Here is a 15,566-nt window from a genome sequence, read left to right as displayed (position 1 = left end):
CCCTTCTCCAGGGGGTTGGAGAAAAGACTGCACCCAAAAAGGTAGCAGGAGTGAGTTGGAAATTTATGTGAATTCATCTTTTTTTTCTGACTGCTTAGGAAATCTGGATTCTTGACTGTATTTCACTATTTAAATTCAGAATATTCCAGATTGGTAGTCTAGCCTCAGTGCCGGATAGTATGTTCTGAAAGATTTAGATGTCCCATTCCTGTGCTTCATACCCTGTCTGGGGCAATATTTGATTGTTATGTTTGGTTGAGCGTCAGTCAATCTCATGGGGTCTCTCTTCTCTTGATAACCTGTTTCCCCCTCATCCCCATCTCTGAGCTTCCCCGACCTTGTACCCTAGCACCTAGTACAGGGCCTGGTACGTACTTAGTTTTTAGTAACATTTGCTGCATTGATTTAATAATTCAAGTAAATACTTTTTAGTTTGAGTGCACCTATCATCACAGATCAGTTGTAAATGTAATCTCACACCTTACAATTTTGAAAAAAGTCAAAAACATATACACTGTGTGTGGGAGTGTGTTTGTGGGTACGTGTGTGTAGATTTTTCTCTCTTAGCATCTGACAACAAATTAGCTTCTGGTATTTGTAACTTTTTATTCAATGTGATTTTTGCATTTTCTTTTAAACAAAAAAAATCAATTAAATTTACTGTAAAGAAATCAATACATTTCCTATACTGAAAGCTTTTAATAGACAGTAAATAAATATGACCAGTTTGTATTTTATTATGAAACTCATCCTTATACTATTTGCTTTGTAATTATACATGGTCGTTTAGACCCTTCAGTACAGAATGGAATAATGCCTCAGGCCTGGTATTGCCGGGGTTACAATGACCAACACCCCTTTCTCCTGGAGACCCTTGAGCTCAGACCAGAATTTATACCCTCAGGCTAGAGCCATTCATCCATCAACCCACAAATTGACAGTATGTCTCCCCCCTGCCCATGACCACGTAATTACCCGTGGTAGTAAAACGATATTATGTCTTCATTCACAAATATTAAGGGTCATTGCTGAATTAGGCACTGGGAATATGGCAGTGGAAAAGACAGATAATCTTTGCCATCATAGAGCTTCTAGCAAAGGTTTCACAAATGAGCTACTGATAAACACAAATCAGAGTTGTAAAAAGTACTAAAATAAGTCCAGGCCCAACAAGAGCATATAACGAGAATACCCGGCCTGGCTGGGAAGTGGGAGAGACGGAGCACCTTGTCTCTGCTTTCTCTGGCCCCTAGAAGAGTGGTGCACACAATAACAATCAGAGGGTCGGTTAATTGAATTTTTATGGAGTTTTAATAAAGCTTATGTGAAAATTTTAAGCCCTTATTTATTCAAACCTTCTATTTAATAAAATAGCATATATTACTCTTGCAAGTATCTGAATCATTAGAGACTCATTTATCCTTTTTCTACCAAGTATTATTCGGTGTGGCATTGCAATCAGAAGGGAGCCCAGAGAACTCACAGTCAACATTCTTGTCAATGGCATAAATAACCCCACAATCAAGGTCCAAAGCTGTTTTATGAGACGTTTCTAGAAGGAGCAGGGTTGGAAGGGACTAACCCAGAATCACATTCACCTGTCAATTCATGTGGTTTATCATTTCTTATGCGTGTAATGTTTCATCTTCTTCAAAGAATGCCCAACGCCAGTCTCTCCCCACATGGTGTGTTTTGGAAATCAGCATCCTTCTCCCATTCAGCCTAGCACGGTGCCAGGCACAGAGTGAATGCCCAAAGAACATTTGCTGAATTGATTGATAATCGCCACTCCTAGAGACGGGGAGCATTATTAGCCTCGTATTTCAAGAGACAAAAAACAGACTCTGTGGTGTTGCATAAATTTCCCAAGGTCATATAGAAAATGAGGAAACAAGCTGGGGCTAAAACTTGGACATCCTGATTCAGTCAGGGTAAGCTCTTTTACTTTTCAAACCAGAACCATTGGTATCCTGTCTTGTGTAATAAGAGAAAGAAGAAGTAGATGCCAGCCGGGAAGCTTCTATGATGTTCTAATCAACATCGGAAAATCCTGCTGTTAAAAATAAATAAATAAATACAAATAAAACCAGGTTGATAGCTATAAGATCAAAGGAAAGTTTTCTTTGCAAAATAAAAAAAAAAATTAAGCATGCCAACAAGGGCACAAGCTCCCTTTGAGATGTGTGCTAAGTAAAGAATCTCTGACATTTTCTTTGTAGAATTGCTTTATGAATAATAGTCTGTCTTCTGAAGCTATTTAAGCACACTAAAAAGTCCTTAACCAGCAAAACTGGCAAAATAGCACAAATCAAATAAACTTTCCGAGCTGGTCTGAGCTGAAATGTCTTGTGACATGTTTGCAAGGAACGTAAATGGACCCAATTGTTGAGGGACCACTTGCGTATGTTTCATGGATTCATTCCATTCCAGAGCTAAAAGGTACAAAGTCAGGCCTCTGGAGTGGCTATATGAAACCATTTTAGGAAGACAGTGGGTTTGGACCCTTCCAGGAAAAAAAAAAAAAAAGCAGATTAAGCAGATTCTGCTTTTGGAAACACTATGCTTCAGTGTTTCACTACTCCCATAGATAGGGAATTATTCCTAATATGCCTACAGCACACACAGCCTGCCGGACTTCACCACCCCTTCTGAGTTACTTTGAGATGGGAAACATCATGATGACACCAATCTGGAGTCACATCCGCTGTGCAGATGAAGCCCCTCCCCCAAAAAGTGATCACACTCACTCAGCATCTATCTCCCCTCCTTCTTTAGTGATGCTCAGCTTTTATATAAAGGGGAGGCAGGTAAAAGTTACTCTGAATCCCCTCACTCAAAATCCTTCTCTTCACTAAAATGGTGACACATTTTGCCCTTTAGAAGGGGCCAGGAAGCAGAACAAAACCAAACTCTGATTTAAGCTCTGAGGCAGTCTCCTTGCAGTTACCTTGTATGATCACATTCCTGGCACTGTAGTTTTCTCTGATCCCTGAGTTCACTTTGCTAGGCTTGACTTTAATGACTTTGGAAAGGGGACTTGCTTTAACTTTAAAATAGCATGTAAATAAGCAAAAGGAAATTTGCAACCCGGGCGGTGATGAATCGCCCTCCTTCTCCCAAAGAGGTTATACGGATACTAAAATCAATAGGCTCAGCATTCATTTTTACATGCTTGTTATAAATTCTCGCTTTCTCTGGGTGGGGAGGCAAGTGGTAATTTCTGAGGGTGTCTGAAATCAGCCCTGTCAGTGAGTCCCAAAATTTCCCAGCCCACGATTTTCTTTTTTGCCTACCCCACTGTTCCCACCAGACGAACAGTGAAATAAGTGAGATCATTCTTCTTTCCTCCTTGCCTCGTGTTAGGCTCCCTGGACAGGTGGTTATTTACAAGGCACGTTGAAAGTCTGCTCTGCTGCAGAGCTGCTGGGTAAAGGAGAGGGAGCACCCTGCCACATTCGCCAATGATGCCACGGGGAATCTGTTTTCGTCTGGAGTTTTATTGTGGTGGGTGTGTGAGCCAGTGGTCACTTAGGACCCAGAAGTTGTGAATAGGTCCATGGTGCTGGCACTCCCACTCTGTGAGCTATGTCGACCTAGCTTCCCCTGTCAGCTCTCGTGTATTTGAGAAGCACAGCTCCCAATCTCCACACTTATACACAAGCACACACACGCGCGTGTGTGCACACACATACACCTGCATTCTAACAGTTCAAGTTGCTGGGTTTCTAGAACAGTGAGTTATTTGTCGGTTTGTTTTTCCTTTCAGTAGTATTTTCCACTTCACTAAGTGGAGAACCAATTTTGTCCCCCTGGATCTAATGAAACCTCGCTCCGCCTCTGAAACTAAGCAAAAATTAAAAAACAAACAAAACACCACCAGAAAACCAACAACAGAAATCTCCAGAGGCAAATGATTATGTTTGCCTATTTTTGTTAACCTATCAAACATAGGGAGTTTTTTGGAGTTTCCATGGTGATGTAAATTTTTTTTCTACCCTGGCTTTGGACAACTATATTTTAAAGTGACAGATCTGAATAAAAACAGGGAAAAGAAAGCGCTGCTTTCTACCCGCAATCTTCTTTTAAAATCATAAATAAATTTAAAATTAAAATCAAGGTTTTCCATTTGACTTCCTTGCTTGTTGTGGATTCATGATCATGCCCGCCCGTTTTGAGGTAAGATTTAATTCAGGAAAAGGGTGGCCTAGTCCTGAGCTACAGAACTCCTCCCTATCCATAGCTTGCCATCTAAATTTATAACTTCCCATCAATAGGAACTCGAAGCCCAAAAGTAAATCCTTCATTTTCTTGCACTTCTCTCTCACACTCCACGCCCCAGACATGCACCCCCATCTCTCATTCTTGGGGTCGCCATTTATGATGCCATGTTCCCAGGGACTCTGTGGGTACTGGGATGCAGCGACCGGATCCCTTGGACTCAAGAGTCACCATCTACCAGGGACACAAATCTTGGCTTCGCCTCTTAACAGCACTGTGAACTTTGGAAAGTTACTTTACTTCTCTCTTCCTCAGCTTCCCGTCTGTAAAATGAGAATTATATAAGACCTTCCTCTTAGGGAACTTATGAGTTCTAGTGAGTTCATTTGTTTCTGTGCCACACTTAGAAAGCTCCTGGCACATAGTAAATACTAAACACATGCTTTTTCGATAAAGAATTAAATCCTAGGGGCTGGCCCCGTGGCCGAGTGGGTAAGTTCGCGCGCTCCGCTGCAGGCGGCCCAGTGTTTCGTTGGTTCGAATCCTGGGCGCGGACATGGCACTGCTCATCAAACCACGCTGAGGCAGCGTCCCACATGCCACAACTAAAAGGACCCACAACGAAGAATATACAACTATGTACCGGGGGGCTTTGGGGAGAAAAAGGAAAAAATAAAATCTTTAAAAAAAAAAAAAAGAATTAAATCCTAGAAAAATCTTCATATAGCAGGGGATGTTACCACAGCAGCCACAGGCCACTGTGGGAACAAGTCTTACTCCAGCCTGTGCTGGGGAGAAAAGGGCACAGAGAGACTGCAAAAGGAGAAAAAGTTATGACTGTATTTCAAAAGGACATTTGATAATTTTAAAAAGCACGACCATATTGCTCTTGAAGAAAAAAACACAAAAGTTGAACTTAACCTCTTATTAAATAAGTTGTTTCACTTAAATGCAACTGTATTAAAAATAACTTTTTCCTGATGATGAAAATCTCATTACAGAAATAAAAGAACTCAGAGAGCTACAAATCAGAGATAATTAACGTTTTGGTGTATTTCCACCATTTAATGTATTGTTGAATAGTTTTAATTTTTGTGACAATTAATTGAATGCATTGTTCTTTTCAAATATACACACATGTACTCATAGAAAAAATAAATTCATGCAGCATGCCTCTCAGCGCATTCATCCCATCGGGAGATGGCTGGTCGTCCCTCTTTTTGATCTTTAGATTTATCAATAGGATCAGGTTTTATCAGTTTCATCCACCCATTATGAAATTCCCCATTAACCTTTTAACAAATGATTTTAGCCTAGATCCATTATTTCACTAAGGATTGCAAAAGGGTGATATTCTAATCTACCGTTCCTTCTGCATTTATTAGCATCAATTATTTTGTTGCCTTGAGGTAGTATTCATATAAGAAAGTCTACACACATGTCTCTTTCCTTAGTTCTAAGTTTGCAGAATAATGAGATGGTTCCTAGCACCCTACAAAGGTGACCAATGAATTTTTAAATCACTATGAATTTACGATTATTGAAATATTTCATTGTTCTAATGCTTTGCAGTGACTATTATTTTTGATGATTGAATTGCCCTATTTGGCCAGTGAGAACCCCTTCAAGTTGGCTTCTGATTCCTTTATCATGATTCCTAGAATCTTTAATAGACACCTTGTTTTCTGGTAGGAAGAAGTATTTCAGGCTAGCCTTGTACCTCCTGACCCAGATCTGTAATGAGTCATTTCTCTTAAGGAGCGCAGTACCTTTTAGTGGGAAGAAGGGAGGGGAAGGAACAGTACTTAGAGACCATATCCAGGCTCAAAGGCACACTTCCCTACTACACTCATCGTTTTTTTCTGGTTCTTTCCTGGTTCTCTTTTTTTAAATTATGAATTATTACTGATATTTTCAATTTAAATTTTTTTATAAAATTCTTTTGTCATATTTTTATTCTAATGGAGTTGAGTTTGTGATTATTACAGTATGCTCTGATTGAAACATTTAACAGCATTGCAAGGACTAGCAGAAATAGGAAAATTTCTTATACAAACCTCCAAATTTCTATTCATAAGTCATAAAAGCATAAGCACAACCAGACATGAGGAGATAGCTAGCTTCTCCCTTCATATACATTCTTTGTGTATATTCTTTTTTGTTTTCTTGTTGTATCTTTCCAAAAGAGAGATATTCAACAGTAGTTAGAATAGCCATCTCCCAACACTTAAAATAATCATACCCCCAGTGGTGAACCCAGTAAACAGGAGTAGCCTAGAATTCAGCTGAGTAAGCCACTTTGGAGCCTTACGTCGGGAGGTCTTCCAATTTCAGAGTGCTGTGTCTTCAACTTGTATCATTTTAGTGGAAAAACATAATTTAATTTTGGTGAAACAAGATTCATCTCTCAACAGGATTAGTAACTGCATTTACTGAATTTCACATTCTTCTTTTGTGAACTGTGAAAAAAAATGAGCAGTAGCTGGAAGATCGATGAGAGTCCAGCCCAAGCTGCAGAGGGAATGGTGACATACCAGGACAAAAATACACCTGTATTTCAATTTACAAAGCTAGCCGCAGTGTTGAAGCTGCAACTTAATTACACATCAACCACACCACAAGCTTTTCAAATGGCAAAAATACAAGAAAGTCAAGTGTTATAAAAATATTTCAGAAAAAGTGCATTGTCTAAGAAAAGCACTAAAAAATATCTCGCTAGAGGGAGGTCAGCTTGGGAAAGTTAAACATTTTTATTTTATCCAAACTATACTCAAAAATAGCTTTATGAGACTGATTTCCGGCTAAAAACACCGAAGAGTCTATTAGTCCAGAAACAAATACCTCAACTGACATGAGCGGATAGGAAAGAAACAAAGAGGCTGCCCACTGCCAAGTCTGTGCTCGTTGAGACTTCTGCAGTCTTACTGCGCCAATGTGTATCCTTTCACGGCAGAATGTGGTAATCCTGGAATTAATTATTGCTAAAGTAGTTTTCAAATGAAAAAAAAAAAGAAAAAAAAACAGATTAAACTTGACGCAATTCGACCAAACAGATGTCAATTCACAGTTTTCAAGATTCTTTTGCAAAATACCTACATTTACACAAGAGGCTCCAGGCAAAATTTTCAAACAAAAATTCCTCTAATTTATCCTGACATGCTAGAAGTGAATAAATTACACTACCTAAAGAATTATTTAACACATTTTATTTATTCAATAATTTTTTCTTTCTCCGAGTCAGAAAGAGAAAAAGAAAAGAGCACGCACGTAAGATTGAGAGGAAGCGCGTGCGCACAGAGAACTTAGAGAAACGGGTGGGGCTAAGGAGGGTCGGCTGGCAGGTGAACCTCCCAGTGTGATGCTCTCCAAGGATAAGAGTCAGTCTTCCTACAGCCATTTAACAAAGATTTTAAAGAAAAACTCCATTTTGTAGTCATACCCTTTAACGCTCTCATTCTTGTTCAACATCAGTCCAGCCGTCAGTGTGCGGCGGCAGGAGGTACAAAACCAGGTTCTGGCAGCTGCAGCGTTGCATAGCCTACCGTGCCCGGAAGTATGAAAAAAAATGAAGAAAGACCCTTTCAGATAAAAATAAAATGTAATAAAAATTGAGGAAAAAATAAACACTAAATCTAAAATGATTTGCAAAGGAATATTATGTAACAAGTGGCCTCAAGTTAGAACGCAAGGCTTAAGTTTTTATTTTTTTAATTTTGTTTATGCATTTTTTCTCTGATCCTGCAAATCTTGGTTTCTAACGTCATTAACATGATTGCTTATGTTATATTAGTTTCAAGGTAGCAATATCAATATTATCACTAACAATATGGTTACTAAAACAATTTTTTGTTTGTTTATTTTGCAGTTTTCTTGTCCTTTTGTTATATTCTACTGGGAATTTACAGTGGAATGTACAGTGAAATTACTCTATTTTAAAGTAACTGGTAATAATTCTCTGTGGTTAAGCCACTAACCTATTACACAGTCATATTCATTTGTTTCACGTTGGTTTTATTTATTTAGAAATCACTTTGTCTTTCATTTTTATTTAGCTTTGCTTTATAATTTTACAAAACATTTACGTGACTAAAGTCAAATTTACAAAACAAAGATACTTCAGAGAGAAAAATCTAACTTCCAACCCTCCCTACACCTCAGATAATAACTTTGTTGATTTTTGGCTTATCTCTTGTATTTGAAAATATAAGCAAGTATGTGTGTGTACATGAATGTGTATCTACCCATCTAGATACTTCCCCCCTTTCTTAGATACAAGGCTGTAGACTGTCTACATTTTTGTGTACTTTGCTTTTCTCACCTAACATCATGTTCTGGATAGCCTTCCATACTAGTAGATAGACATCTTCCCAACGCCTTTACACAGCTGCATACTACTCCATCAAAGGATGACCACACTTCACTCAAACAGTTGCCTGGTGACAGATATTTGGGTCATTGCCAGTGTTTTGCTTTTACACATACTGCTGTAGAGAATAGCCTTGTGTGTGTGGCATTTTAGGTGTTTGGGACAGGTCCCCAGAAGTGATTTTTCTAAGCCCAAGTGTAGATATAAATGCAATTTCCCAGATATTGCTAATTTCCTCTCCATTGGTGTATAACATTTTGCTTCACTACAAGCCGTAAAGGTATCTTTCTTTCTCCACAGTATTGCATCATAGTTTGCTGTCATATGTTTGCATTTTTGGCACTCTAAAAGAATGAGAAATGACATTTCAGTTGTAGCTTTAATTTTTCCCCTTTTATTTAAGCAAGTTAAGAATATCTTTACGTGTGTAAGAAAAACTTTAAATTTTAAATCACATATTTAATCTAATTTTTTTCTGTCAATGCCTAAAAATAATTAATATATGGATCTCCTTCAAGATATGACAAGAACCTTTACAAACATTCATTTACCTTTCTACACCCAAACCCTACCACTTCCTATGCTGAAATTTTAGTTTCCTCTTGTTAACAGTGTTTTATATCACTCCTCAATACTTTTTTATAGGTAATTATAATGCTCTTGTATTTACATCTTTCTCATTTGTGCATCTCTGAATAACTTTTACAGAGAAGATATGCAAATAATCACATTTCTGAGTCCTTTCAGGTCCAAAAAATGCCTTTACATTGACTTTCATTTGAATGACAATTTTGCCGGGAATAGAATTCTAGGTTCAAAATTCCTTATCCTTTCGGATGTCCATGACATTACTCCTTTGCCTTTTAGCATCCAATAATACCTACTAAAATCTACTATCAAAAAGGAAAGTTTCGGTCTATGAAAATATGCTTTCAATCTGTTTGCATTCTTTTACAGATAATATTTTTAACTTGACTGTAAAGTTTTTGCTTATTCTTTAACGTTTTGGTATTCAGACAGTTTACATCTAGGTGGGGGTCGCTTTTTCATTTATCATGTTTGACACTGTGATCTGTTTCAGTTTGACAATGTAAGTCTTTCTTGAGCTCTGGGATTATTCTTCCTTTTATATCTTTGACTATTTTCTTCCTTTTATTTTTCTGTGTTCTCTTATATAAAATGCCTTTTAGGCAGATGTTGCATTTTCTGGATGTCTTTCATGTCTGTTATCATACTTTCCTATCTTTACATATATATATACACTTTTATTCCAGGAATTTCTCAAGTCATTTCAAGAAATCTGCAGTAATAATGGAAGTAGATGAATACATTAGTTATCTTTCTCAAATTATCTCCAGATTTTTAAAATTAATTTTTACATAATCATACATATTTTATAAATGATTTTATGTTCCACATTTCAGTTTTCACTTGTTACCTTTGCAGTTCCAGTATCATTAAATATTTTTTCCAAAGTATATTTTAATGGCTATATACTATTCCATTTTGTGGACAAATAATTTATTTGGACATTTCAGATTTTTTTCCCCGGTTTTTTACTCTGGGATGATGAACTATGCTATGATGAACAAACTCTATACATACATTTTTGATGCATCTCTGCATTATTCCCCTGGGATAGATTGATCCATTTCTCTGGATCAAAGACCATGAATATTTTCAAGGCTATTGATACAGTTGCCAAGTTGCTTTTTAAAATATTGTAACAATTACAATCCCATCAGTAGATTGACAATTCATTACACGTTAACTGGTATCGAGTGTTATAAATTTAAATACATAAATAAATGTATATATAATGTATATTTTCTATTTTTTCCCTTTTAAACCTTGGCAGTTTATGAATTACTATTAGTTAAAATTGTTTTTATGTATTTATTTTCTGTTCACAGCCCAGGGCTATGTGCATGTAAATGATCAGTATCCTTTCACATGTGTGCTCACATTGTTTTCTTTTAAAATAAAAGTATTCTTTTGTGCTTTTCCTCAGAAATATTGACCGCACACTCAGTTGTCACTCCTTTACGTGTTATCTCTGGTTAGTCCCCTTTGGAAATGCAGCTGTCATTTTAGTTGCGGGTTCATAGGCCTACATAGAGACAGCTGGTGAAACTGTGGCATCCTGCCTCCGGGACCCCACAAGGGCGGCAGACTGAGACATCAAAGCTCACACCTGCAAGGGCTGAGGGCAGGCTATGTGTGGCACACCAGTTGTGTAACTCGGGATTCTTCTGGAAAGATAAAATGGCTTTGGATGAATAGCTGTTGATACATACAATAACGTGAATGAATCTCAAAATAATTGCCTGAGTGAGAGAAGCCAGACCTCCAAGAAAGCACATGCTCTGTGAATCTTTTTATATAAAATTCCAGAAAATGCAAACAAATTTACAGTGACGGCGGAGTAATGGTTCCCTGGCAGGGCTGGGAGGTAGGAGAAAGGATCTGAGGGAGGAATTACAGCGGGGCACGAGGAAATTTTGAGCTGATGGACATGTTTACTATTTTGATTGTGAAATTGTACACTCTAATGTGTGCAGTGTATTGGACATTAGTATATATGTGAATGTGTGTGTGTTTAGAGTTGCATGAAACCAGGCAAATGGTAGGCAAGAGGCAGAGAACAAAAAGAGGAAGATACGAGAAAGTACTGGAAAGCTAGCAAGAACAGGGACTCTCCTAAGGTCTCAGTCAAAGCTATAACACAGCCCAGACTGGGGATCTAAGCTGTTTGGACTGAGCAGTGCTTTGCAAACTGTAACGTGTACACAAATCCCCTGGGGTCTTGCTAATGTGCAGACTCTGAGTTAGCGTGCCTGCAAAGGGGCCTGAGAGTCTGCATTTCTCGGAACCTCCCAGGTGGAGCTAATGCTGCTACTCTTTCTGCCATTCTTTGAGTAGCAACGGGCTACGGCATTTTTTCTCAACTTTGGTTGCATATCAGAATCACTGGAGAGCTTAAAATAAGTTAATTTAAAAATAAAAGACACACTGATGCCTGGATCTCACCTCCACCCCAGAGTTTCTAATTTAATCAATCTACAGTTCAACCCAGGAATCAGGAGTTTTTAAATCTACCCAGAGGATTCTAATGTGCAGCCAAGGTTGATAACTCTACTCCGGAGAGAGTGATGGAAGTCCTGTCAGGGAATGAGGAGGAAAGAACGCTGAAAAGGTGAAAGGGATGGCAGGGACGACCTGGGCCACAGAAATGTGATGAACCATGTCCCCAGTCAGAACCAAAACTGACTCTGTTCCAAACACGCAAATTTATCGGAGTGTAATTTATTCCTCTATGGTCCTGCCTGTGTTAAAGACGCTTTTGCGGCTCTCACACCTGGCCTGCAAATAAGTACCAGATTGATTACTAAGTAGACAGATGGGGAGTGTGGCCTTCCTGAGATTATAGCCACAAGGAAGAAAAGTCCTTGCAATGGAGGAGGCTGACCAGGGAGGCTCTTGGGCACGCACACGTACCGACACATCCACAAGGATTGTTCACTGAAGTCAGGCAACCCCCAGCCTCCCTCCTCCTGTCAGTGATGGGCCACAAACCAGGCGCGACAGACGATGCTGTGGTCTTCTCATACACCCCAGACTTGTTTTGAAAATCATTTTCCATTTGGCTAGTCTTCTGTTAACGTTAATAGGTTGGAAATTATTTTTTGATCTGTGTTACAGATTTGTATCTGCATCATAGAATTCTGATTCTGAAACTACTGATGCACCGGAATCCTAAAATGTTTAATGAGACATGTCAACTTAATTGTGCTGCTTGGAACTTAGAGAGCCAGAGTCTGTCAGCATTTTGCTGACAAATGTCATCATTTACAGACTGATCTTGGCTACTGATTAGGTTCACCACTGCAAAAATTACATATTGGGAAATGAGCTATCTTTAGTGAAACAAAAGACTTTTTTTTCATTTGGTTGATTAAATTGCAGTTTAGGACCAAAACAAACTTGCAAGTATATGAAAATGATCTGGTTTGGTAATGGTGATTATGTTTAAATTCTGATGCAGAGGATGCTGTGTACCTGGATGATGCTAAAGAAAGAGAAGAGTATGTCCTGAATGACATCGGGGTTATTTTTTATGGAGACGTCAGTGACATCAAGAGTAGAAGCTGGAGCTATGGTCAGGTGAGCCATTTAAAATTTGTCATTGTCAAGGACATTCTTACTTAATATCTTTGTCACATGTATCACTGCAGGGTGCCATATATCGATATCAGACAAGCACAATTTCCTGCTTTTCAGGATCTGAGATTCCAAGACAGAGAGCCTAGGAGTAGAGACTTAGAAAGGCAACTGCATAATTTATCAGCTGAAATCACATATCTTTGGTTCTTACAGTGTTACAGAGATCAGAGATTCTACGAATAACATGGCATTCTATGAGGAATGCTTTGGCATCTTAGCACGGTGAAATCTCATTAGCTCAGACATCGCTCTTCAACCTAGAATGGGGTGAGGTTTTCCTTTTTTATAAGGAAAGGTGTTTTGTTAATGATGCGAAGGATGCTGCAAGGTGTGTGCCCAATTCAAGGAAATAACTTTTTTGTATGCGTTAGTATAAGATACTGCTAATTAAAAAAGAACATTACCATTTTGTCAAAGGAGGGTCCAATGGGCTTTTACCTTGAGACATTCTATCAGCTGTAACCTCAAGCTATTGTCTGGATATAAAGTAGCAAATGGTATTTCATTTAAGATATTCAAAAGTTCTAACTATTTCAGTCCGGTATTTTTAACTATGAAGCAAATGAATGATATTTTACCCTATTTTCATAAGTGAGTGCATGTCCTGTGACTCAGAAACAACTTTTCATTAGCAACATGAGAGGAGGTGAATGTGCTTTGGCTGAGATGACTGAAATTGTGCACCATTCTTCTGGGTATCCAGCGGGGAGATTTCACAAAACCTGCACTCACCAGGTCCATCTTTCTTGGCTTCTGATGCCTTGTTTTGACTTCCATACAGGCTCTCCCTGCATCCCTCACCGCTGCTTCAGTCTGACCACGGGGACCCATGTCATCACTACCTCTTATCTTGTCCACCCGGCTTTGTGTCTCGCTCCTTCACCCTGACTCCTGAGAATCGCATGCCCAGCGCTCAGGCTTGCTCACCTGCATTTCTGATGTCCTGCCAAGCTAATGATCTTTGTGTCCTTCCCCTGTTTTGGGATCCCTGCCTGGCTCCCTACTTACAAGCCCTCTCCTTCCTGAGTGGCATTCAACCCTTGACTTTCACTATTGTCTGGTGCCCTTGCCTTGCGTCCTTGATTCCTAACCCTTAGGTGTGATTCCATTTATGTCCCCAATGCCACAATATGTAGATAGCTAATAAGAAAAAACGTCATCAAGGTGGGTATCAAGGAGGACTAGGAAAGGTTCCCAAGCATGATCAGGGTACTCATCAGCCAGCACGCCTTCAGTAGACACCCTCGAGTACAGCCGCTGTGTGTCTCTACTGTCATCCAGAGTACATTAATTTGTGTCCTTCAGTCCAAATAACCAACCAAGCCACCGGTTTGCAGTGATACAGGGAAATGACAAGTTCTATGACTATTTCTTGACCTCTCCACTTCACTGCTATCGTGTCCCACAGACGCAACCGAGAGATGCTACTTAATAAGAATCAGGATAAGAAGTTCTTTCTATACCTGAAGAACTCGTGCAATTACCCGTTACTGCATCTGTCACCTCAGTTTAGGGTACATGCAGAGTTGGTATTTTAATTGGATTTAATAAAGAATTACATGAAAATTAGCCATGAAGATTGTGGTTTCTGTCACAAGTTCTTGGGAGGATAATATGCAAGTTTTGTGTATTCAGGAAAATCTCCTGTACAGTGAGGTCCAGTGTAGGGGAAATCTTTCCATTTTGTTACTCTTTTGTCTTTATTCCTTTTTTAGAAAATGCTGGCATTGCAGGTGGCTAGCAGTTCTTTCTAAGGAAATTGAACTGACATCCAGGCTGTTCCTTGATAATATAATCTGCTTTCCCCTGCCCTCTCTCTGACCCTGGAGTCCACCTTGTCTCAGAAGAGGGGAAAGCTTAGAAAGACGTTCATTACACGAGGTCTCCTACTGTTTCTCATGTAAGCTCTATATGAAGTGCCTTCCTGTAATATACCTGAGAGGCATTTATTTTTGAGATGCACAAGGACTCACGTTACTTTTGAGGTCTCGAGACTTTGGCCTGACTTTGGTAAATCATTCATTCCTCTGCCTTGGGCCCTGGAGCCCATACGTCGGAGAGATCCTCTAAATTAACTTGTACAATTTTCTGAAGGACTTCGTGATCCTTGAATACATAAGTTCTCTAGTAGTTCTGTTTATATTTCTAGCTTGCTTTTAAGTTCTTTTTCATTTTACTGAAAAATAAAAGAGATGTCTCCTTCTTTCCACTTCAATATCTCACACTAAAGATGAGGGATTGCTATGTAGGAATACACATTTCTAAACATTAGGTGGTGGTTTCATCTTATTTTTCAGCAGAGAGTATCTTGCCTGCAGAGTGGACATTAAGTAGTTTCTCACTTTTTTTTCCCAAATAGTTTGAGGATGGCATCCTCGATGCTTGCTTGTATGTGATGGACAGAGCAAAAATGGACCTTTCTGGTAGAGGAAATCCCATCAAAGTCAGCCGTGTTGGGTCTGCAATGGTAAGCAACTACTGATCACTCAAATCAATTACACATGTCATCTGCCTCAGCATAGATGTCAGTTCATTAAAAGCTGTTGAAATGGTGACTTACACTTAAACACTTTTATATGTAAGATTCTGGAATTCCCTGAACTTGTCGAGTGCTATAAAACAAAATTCTTTCCTCACTCCTGCATGTTTCTTTGGCTACAAATGGTGATAGATAACGTGGTCTATAGACCACTTATTCTTATGAATCTCTTGCCTAGGGGCTGAGGAGTCACCATGACAAAATGTCAGTGACTATAAT

The 15,566-nt window shown here is 38.9% G+C and overlaps 1 protein-coding gene across 1 annotated transcript in view; it reads left to right on the top strand.

Moving 5' to 3' along the window:
- The window catches only part of F13A1 (coagulation factor XIII A chain), a 156,063-nt gene that overhangs the window by 56,084 nt on the left and 84,413 nt on the right, over positions 1–15,566 (top strand). Inside the window, exons 5-6 of the mRNA XM_001492684.6 lie at positions 12,630–12,748; positions 15,168–15,275. Of these exons, the coding sequence (XP_001492734.2) occupies positions 12,630–12,748; positions 15,168–15,275 (227 nt within the window). The remainder of the gene's footprint in view (positions 1–12,629; positions 12,749–15,167; positions 15,276–15,566) is intronic.

Source organism: Equus caballus, chromosome 20 (assembly GCF_041296265.1).
Source record: "Equus caballus isolate H_3958 breed thoroughbred chromosome 20, TB-T2T, whole genome shotgun sequence".
NCBI classification, from domain to species: domain Eukaryota; kingdom Metazoa; phylum Chordata; class Mammalia; order Perissodactyla; family Equidae; genus Equus; species Equus caballus.
This window is presented reverse-complemented; position numbering and strand designations above follow the sequence as displayed.